Here is an 8,990-nt window from a genome sequence, read left to right as displayed (position 1 = left end):
CGTATCGGTGAGTATCGATACGTATCGGCGCTACGGTCATATAATGGCCAATATGGGTAATTTTTCAGAAAAAAACGATTTTTTGAAGGGTTTTTGTTCCAAAGTTGCTGTCAGCCATATTTCTCTCTAACTAAAGTGAAAATCAAAGTTGGGAACAAGGATTTTACATTTATGGGACAACTACAGACCTTGAATTCTTAGTATGATACCCTCAATTTAGTGTTTATGCATAATACATGTTATCAATAGTTTTTTTTTAACAAATTCTTTATGCAAAAGTGTTTAAAAAAATGTTTCCTATCCATTTATGTGTGTATCTTTAGCGTATTTTAGAGTATCTCTGATACGATACGATAACCTCCGATACATATCTTAATTTTGACCGACCGATACGATGATCGATACCGATACTTTAATCCTTGATTCGATCTCTACTAACTGGGTATGATCTAGATTGGAGCAGGTTGCCTAGTTTGGAACTGCTATAGACGGGCTGGGCTCAGATTGGATCTCGATAAGACCTATTATTTTATTTATTTTTTTGTTGGTAGAAAAGATGAGACCTATTGACAGCCTTGCTTATGGAGGTTGAAATAGGCCAGACAATTAAGTAAATAATTTTGATTGGGCCAGTAAAGTTAGAAGTGTTCAAGAAGACTGGGGTCTGTGTTTGGGCCAAATTGTTGACAATCCAAGGTCCTTTCTCTTGGGCTTGGGTTGTATAAGGTATCCAAAGCTTCAAAGTCATCTAAACCCATAAACCATAAACCCAAATCCATTGCCTCAATTGTGGATCCACGTGAGGATTTTTCTTTCCTCAACATTACTGAATGGCAGCCCTCTTCTTCTGATTGCATTATTGATCCTTTTCTTCCGTCTCTCTTCTGCATTTCTCTTAGAAATCTTTAAAGCGCCTTGAAAAAGTTAGTGACTTGGATGGTCATGTCATCTATTCTGGATGGACTCATCGTTTAAGATTTTCCTCATACTACCTTTACCCCAAGGAATGAAAAGCTTAATTTATGGTTCTTCATCTAATCTTTGTATTGTCTTCTCATTTGCTTAGTATAATCTTTTGTGATGCATCATAGTTTGTTGCAATTTTAAGTTGTAATCAGATTCTGGGGAAAGCGTGTGGGAATATGTTTAATGCGGGGATAGCATGGTCTTTCCGCACTTACTGTGTATAAATGTAGACGCTTTTCTGCCTTTTTTCAATATATTTTTTCCCGCAGATTATGAACCTGGAGAAAGTGAAACTCATAAGATCTCTTTTAAATCAATCTAACTAAGGCTCACCAAGGCTATAAGATCTCTGATTATTGTAATCCATGCCAAAGCATTCCTAGATAGCCATATGCTCTAGAGAAGTTGCAAATATAGAAAAAATTGCATGCCTGTCTATATCCATGGGCTTTGGGTCCATTATGCATAGATACAGCTGGCAGCTCATCTAATCAAATCGAATGGTGGAAAGTGTGGGGTGCATACATTCTTAAATACATTTTAATCAAGTTCAAGCAAGTAATAATAAGAGACGGTGATACATAGAAAGATTGAGAGAGGAGATTGAACGAGTGTTATTCCGCATTGACGAATTCCTCCTTGAAGCAAAGAGGGGCGGGGGGGTGAGGAAATAGAGGTGGCATAGGAGTGATTATTCTCTGCAGTGAGTTGTAGGAGAGGGTTAAGGGAGGAAAGGTTGTGGGGGTAAGGAGGACGAGGATAGGGACAAGGGTCAGTATAAGGGAGTGATAGTAATTGCCCCTATAATAGATGATAATTCTTATTCCTTTGGTTCTCTCTCCAACTACATTGAGATTAGTGAGAAGGACCAAAAGAAGTACAAAATACCTTTCCCCTTTGTAGTTTAAAGAAGCCCAGTTTTAAAGAAGGCTTCTAATGTCATCTTTGTTGGGAAAAACAAGTCCTTTCTTACTTGTGTGCAAATTAATGGAAATGTAATTTAATAATAATGTGCAAATAACTAATAATGTAAATAAATCAATGAAGCTAAATCATAATAAAAGACACCAATTTTTAATGTGGAAAACCATTCCAATATGAAAGGTAAAAACCACGGGACTTAGTCCATATCAAACTTTCACTATGTTAAATAATGAGATTACAATATTTCTCTCTAGATAGACCAGAGACAACCAATAAACATCAATAACATAGCTTACTCTTAGATAACAAAATATTTCATCAAATAATAAGGTAGAATCACAAGAACAATTACAGTCTCACCTTAATACTAAGAATGGAAAATACAAGAAAAAAATGCCACATTCCTTATCTTCACTGGACAAAGAGATCACCATCACGCTGTCACAATAGAATTCTTGTACAAAACAAAGCACCCAAAAGAACCTTCTTCAAGACCAGAGTGGAGAAATACAACCTGTGACAAACCAACCTTGAACATGTAAAACTGGAAAAAGGAAGAAAGACTGGTTATTGTAACAGCAATAGAGAAGAAAGATACATTATTAGAAGTCACATAACTGCAGAGCTTAGAGTGGAAGTGAATTTGAAAAAGCATTTACACTAGGAACACTCATCGTTCTCTACAAAATTAAGGAAAAAACTATCAAGAAAATATTTAAAAGTTGGACAAAATCAGCATAACAGACCTCAATCTCAATTGGTCTCACACTCTTCTTCTAGTAGGCATTTCATCACACTGCAAAGAATAAAATAAACTATTCATCAGGATAATACTAGAGTTGGATATATGGGAACAAGCAAAGAATAGTCAAAATTTTTTGTAACAGTGGAACTACTAATACCTTAGAAACCCCTGCAACGACAGCCAATTGGGATTATCCAAAAGAAAGTTGGCATGCGAGATTCCTCTTCTGAAGCTGGAGTTCTCTGTTCAGATGCCACAACTCAACTACTTTTATATCAGTCTAATGATATGAGCCAAAAAAAAAAAAAAAAAAAAAAGTTGTGCAAGCTGTAGAAATAAGATTTGGGCTTTACCATGGTATTCATGGCCCCAACTTTTTTTTTTCCTGTGCCTACTTTTGTGAAACATAAACCAAACATAGCAAATCATTTCCTTCAGTATCATGGGCACCATTTTCTCCAAGAAATATCTGTTGCACAAATCATATATTGAGAAACATAGGAACCAGTATGGATCCCAACTGTTTTAGCATTTTTATGTCCTTAACATGGCAATATTCTCATGAAGAATACATTCTGAGTTAACTATGGTATTTTAATACATATCATCAACCAACTAGAAAGTCATACTAAAGTTAAATATTTACCATTGATTTTGAGTAGTTTAGAACACATGCTCATTTAAGGTAATAAAAATCAACATAAATGATTTGTTAATAAAAATCACAAATAGCTTGAGAGTAATATTTGTTATTTGTGATTTATTCTAATTTATTATAAATAGAATTAAGTGCTATAAATTATATCAGACACTTCTAAAAATAAAAATAAGTCAAATAAAATACAAATAGAAATCAAACCAAAGAGAGTAAGAAATTCTAATTCTATTTATATACCAATCTCTAATTACAAGCACATACAAGGCAATATTGCCACTGCCCATCTAAAATGTTTTCTGTTTTTTGGTAACGATCAGGCATAGTTTGATAACATTTCTACCGTTTCTGTTTCAAGAAACTGTAGAAACATAAATTCCCGTTTCTGAGAACAGAAATGGATTTGAAGGTGTTTGGTAAACCTTGTTTCTGGAAACGTTTCCCATAGGAATGGTGTTTGATAAACCTTGTTTATTTAAAGGGAAATTTATTACGCCACCCCCTGGAGAATGCCACAATTATAAGACCACCCTCATCTGTTTCACCAAATTATCCTCAGACTCCCTACCGTTAGTCATTGTTAAGGAATATACCATATTTGTTGATGTCAGCAACTATATTTTATTTTAAATACTAAAATACCCTTATGAAATATGAAGTACCAAAAATACCCTTGTAATAATTTAATATTTCTTTCACCCAAATTGTAATTATTGGACCCCATTCTAAGACTAAATTCACCTTTCTCCCAAATTGTAATTGTTGGACCACCGGCGATTGTTCAGAGCAGCGGTAGCTGCTTCGACGATGGATGGCGACCCGCAGATCCCAACAACCAGAATCAGATTCCTTTAGCATCACACAACCACTTACCCTCTGGTCCATCGAACCAGAACACGCGGCAACTGTTGATCCACTGCACGGAGCTAGTATGTCAATCTGATTGGACCGCCGCTCAACGCCTAGTCTCCATCATCTCCTCCAATGCTTCCCCTTACTGCGATTCCATTGAGAGATTGGTGCACCAGTTTGCCAGGGCCCTTTCCTTCCGCCTGAATCGGAACCCCTTAAGCCACAATTTGTTGATGCAGTCAACAACGGCCACCACCACAGCTGCCTCCATTTCAGTCACCACCGTCGCCCCAACTCCTCACCATCATCATCAAATGAGAACCGGAGGTAGTGGTGGTTTTTGGGTGCACAGCGGCGCTGGTGGTGGTGGTGGTGTTGTTGCTCAAGACTTGGACATGGAATTGGAGTTCAATTGGGAGGCGGTGGAATCATAATATCTCTACCTCAACCAAATCACTCCCTTCATAAGGTTCAGTCACGTCACCGCCAATGAAGCCATCTTAGAAGCTACAGAAGGCCAAGAATGCATCCACATCCTTGATTTCGACACCATACAAGGATTACAATGGCCTCCATTAATGCAGGCAATCGCCGAGAGGCACCGCCATTCTTTTTCTTCTACTTTGACTTCTCTGAGGGAGGAGATGCCATTGTCAAATCCCAACACCATGGCTCCCACGCCCACACCCGTGATCCGAATCATGGGTACAGGCCAGGACTTAAGCATCCTCCAAAGAATCGGTGACCGTCTCTAGAAATTTACCCATTCCTTAGGCCTCAGATTTCATTTTCGCCTGCTGCTCATCGAGGGCCCCACATCCTCCTCGTATTACTCCCCGTCATCGTCTTGGGTTGCCGCCATGGCTGCCCACCTCCCCTCCGCCGTCCCTCTCATGCCCAATGAGGCCCTCGCTGTAATTGCGTGTACTTCTTGAACAGGCTACTCAGGGACAACAATGATAATGATGCCGCCCATCTTATCCTGCGTGCCATCAAAGCCATGAACCCCAGTCGCCAACTGGTTTGTACCTCATGTTGAATGCTTACCCTTTCTTTGCCAACGTTACCTCAAGTCGCAGGTATGAAGAGAAGGAGAGAAAGAGAAAGGAGAAGGAGAGAAAGAGAAAGGAGAATGAAATGGTAAAATGGTAAAGAGGGGAATTTTTGGGATAATGAAAATTGGTATCTATCAGTGTTTTACCTATAAGGGCAAATGCGTCAATTCATATCATTCCTTAACAGTGACTGACAGTAGGGGGTCTGAGGATAATTGGTGAAACAGAGGGGGTGGTCTTATAATTGTGGCATTCTTCAAGGGGTGGCGTGGTAAATTTCCCTTATTTTAATTGTGTTTGGATGATGCATCAGAACACGGAGTTGATTCAGAGCATAGCCAATTTGAAGAGCAATTTTCTAGGGTTGCAGAAATTGGGGGAAACATCAGATCATACCTTGCCAAGGAGAGAAAATCTTGTTGATGGAGAAGCCGAACCCTCTAATAGATAGCTTGAGGTTGAATGATCGATTACTATGCTTCACAGAGCCAACTCAGATGAAAGATTACAGAATCAGTTTGCTTCACAAACCCACCTAAAAAACGTCGAACATTAGTTTAGGCCTACTGTCGATTTAGGGATTTTAGTAGGGAAGGGGAAACTTTATTACGCATAGCCAATAAATCGGGTAAGCGAGAGGAAGGAATTGAAACAACCTCTATCGCTCTTTTTCAAAAAACTAAATTAGGGCTTTTGTCGAATTGGGGCTTCTAGCAACGAATGGATCAGAGAGAAGAAATCAGAGGTTGAAGGTGAAGAGAGAAAAATTACCTGGTCTGATGTTATGCTTTTGGGAGGGTAGTCAGAGATGGAAGAATGATCGACGGTGCGTCTTTTGTAGATTAACCACCTTCTTGCTTTACAACTTACACCATGTACGATTTGAAGCTCTGTGGGTTGAATCTATGTAGGTGAGAAGACATCACTGAGGTTCACGGGTTGCTGTAGTCGTCTTCACAAGGGCTGGGTTGAGATGAGTAGCTGCTAAGGGAGGAGCAGACTTGCAGAGTTGGTACGATCGGAGATGGTAGCTGCAGAACAGAGAAGATGAGAGGCACCATCTAATGTGGAAAGGGGAAATGTCGGGGTTGGGTTAAATAATTGTTTCGCTGGTTGTTTCAAGAAACGACGAAACGAGTAGAACTTGTTCCATCGTTTCTGTTTCTTGAACCAGAAATAGATATAAATTGCAATTTTTGTTTATGCAATTAGGTGAAATGGAACAGTATTGTCAAACACTTTTTGTTCTGTTTCTGTCGTTTCTTGGCATAGAAACGGCAGAAACTCGTTTCTTGAAACGATATCCAACAGGCCCTTAAATGTTTTCATGATTAGGTATTTTGAGAATAAAGTGCTTGATGGAAGGACTCACAGACTATAAAGGAGTTATAGACAATACCCATAGCTACGTTGTTCCCATTGTACTCATATCCACGTTGTTTCCATTGAAGTGATGACTCCAACGTTCGACAACATTACGTGATACTCTCTGATTTTCCCAGAGGAGGGCAGTTTGCAATGATGATTAGCTTTCCTTTGGGGAAAATAATTCTCTGTTTTTCTCATCCCTGTTTTTTCTTGTTTTGCTACCTGCAAAACGCGACACGTGGACAACTTTAAGACCAACGCACCGGATGTAATAATCCTCACCCAATCTTGACCGTTGGTCTCCTTGTTGTCCACGTGTCACGTTCTGCAGGTAGCAAAACAAGGAAAAACATGGATGAGAAAAACAGAGGATTTTGATCCTTCCTTTGGAGCTTCTTAGAGATTTGAGAACCATCTTATACCCAAGGACAACAACAACAAACCACAAAATTGAAGTGTAAAACAAGGGGAAGGATAGAAAGTGCACCTAGATTGCTTTCTCGCCCATAATCGCTATAAAATCACAACCGGCAGAGTTGAGACTTGAGAGAGAGAGAGAAATGGGTTAGGGTAGAAGTGAACCGTGACGGGGAGAGAGAGAGAGAGAGAGAGAGAGAGAGAGAGAGAGAGAGAGAGAGAGAGAGAGANTTTTTGTGGGGGTGGGGGTGGGGGTGGGGGAGTAGTCAAAATGCTTACCGAAAGATTCAAAATACGCAGGAAATTAGTAGTTTCTGTCATCATTTAAAATTTTGAATTGCCATTATAATATCAAGACCAAGAAAATGATATTTTACAATTGAAAGTCTGTTTCGATGGAAAATAGAACCATTTCAACCACTGAAAAGGGCAACTTTATAGATTCAAACTTTCGAAATGGGCAACCCGCAAACTTGACTAATTCAAACAAACACATGTATTACAAGCCTACCAGGGTAAGAGCTCCTAGTTGAGTCATCAAATGGTATAGGCCATAGGGGTGGACTAGATGCAACCTAACCTTCATCAAGGAAACAAATCATATTTGGGCTCAAGTTAATGACAAATATTTCTAAAATTTAGACTTGGTACTGTCACTTGATTCCTGACCACCTTTTCTTCCATGTGCAAAAGTTCTGTCAATAACAGAAAATTATTTTGTAGCACATGCTCTATGCACATCTCAAGTTAAGAGGGAGGGAGGGAGGGAGGGAGGGAGGGAGGGGGCATTCTTTCCAGAACTGTCAAAGATCTCTCTAAAAATATCTGATCAAATACCATTTAAAGTACATGTCTTAGTTGGCAAGGAAAAAATGAAAAAGAAGGGAGTGAGAGGAAGATCCACCGGAAATTTTATATCCAACTCACTGAACATAGTTTAAAACATGCGTCAAGAGCTCACAAATACAGAACATTTAGGCAATGGCAAGGCAGCTACCACATTGCACAGAATGCATAGAGGCAATGTCAGAAGCAGGACAAATCTAATCCACTACAGTAGAACGAATAGAAAACCCTATCTCCTCATTTTCATTTCTACTCTCTGAGTTTAACAGCTGTGCAATGGTGAGAGAGCAAGAAGCTGTTTGGTCTAGATCAGATATCAACCAAGACAACTATTGGTTTCCAAGAAACTCAGCAAGTGGGACAACCGATGCTCTGTACGCACATCCATAGAGATATCAATAAAGATTCTATAATTTCCAGCAAAACTCAGAAAGAAATGAAACGCATCCTCTAAAAACTCATAGTCCCTTTAGGGCATGGGAGAATCATAAGTGAAGCACAGGTAATAAGTTAATCAAAGTAGAAATGTTAAGCACTAATGAATCATAAAAAGTTGAAACAACGAATGTGACATTTAGCCCAAATATGAAAGAGTCAAAATGGTTGAATAAAACCCTCTTCAGGGTATAATACACAGTTATTTTTTTATTAGTTTATTTATAAGCAATATAGTTGCATCGTGTGCACATCAGGACCATCAATGTGCAAATACTTCTTCCAGGAGAAATAATCATAGCAGGTCCTCAATAATATGATTTCCCCTACCACATGCAAGTGAACCAACTTCGTACAATCTCATTTGAGAGCTCAATCTGTGATCGGATTCCAATTTCTCCGGTACAGTTCTTGTAGATTAAAACGTATTTTGGAACAGAAAATGGCTAAATATTACTGAATGGAAGAGTCAGGAAAAGAACCCTGAGCATTTTTTCATGTCAATTGAAGTGCTCGAGAGATCAACATGGAAGCGTAATTAATGTATGAATAAAGCAGAGGAGTCAACTTGAATGTGAAGGTGCCACCAGAATTAGGCTGGAACAATTGACAACCAGAAGTAAACACTATCTATAATAAGATAAAAAAGGAATCAATGCAAATATCAAAATTGTAAGTTCCCTAACAACACCGCCCCCAAACCCCCACCACACCCCCCCACCCCAAA

At 39.0% G+C, this 8,990-nt stretch overlaps 1 protein-coding gene and 1 long non-coding RNA gene across 2 annotated transcripts; one reads left to right on the top strand and one right to left on the bottom strand.

Moving 5' to 3' along the window:
• Positions 1-2,100: 2,100 nt before the first annotated feature.
• Positions 2,101-3,137, bottom strand: LOC122072869. The gene is made up of 4 exons (XR_006138601.1): positions 2,989-3,137; positions 2,793-2,877; positions 2,637-2,686; positions 2,101-2,404 (listed from the first exon to the last, which is right to left on the bottom strand). It is a non-coding gene; the product is annotated as an uncharacterized LOC122072869 (long non-coding RNA).
• A 550-nt stretch (positions 3,138-3,687) lies between these two features.
• On the top strand, positions 3,688-4,682 carry LOC122074307 (scarecrow-like protein 18). The gene is made up of 2 exons (XM_042639137.1): positions 3,688-3,701; positions 4,021-4,682. The coding sequence occupies exons 1-2, from the start codon at positions 3,688-3,690 to the stop codon at positions 4,574-4,576; spliced, it is 570 nt and encodes a 189-aa protein (XP_042495071.1). The 3' UTR covers positions 4,577-4,682.
• Positions 4,683-8,990: the final 4,308 nt, after the last annotated feature.

Source organism: Macadamia integrifolia, chromosome 3, assembly GCF_013358625.1.
Source record: "Macadamia integrifolia cultivar HAES 741 chromosome 3, SCU_Mint_v3, whole genome shotgun sequence".
In the NCBI taxonomy this organism is placed as follows: domain Eukaryota; kingdom Viridiplantae; phylum Streptophyta; class Magnoliopsida; order Proteales; family Proteaceae; genus Macadamia; species Macadamia integrifolia.
Note: the sequence above shows the minus strand (reverse complement) of the source record. Positions and strands in the feature narration are given on the sequence as shown.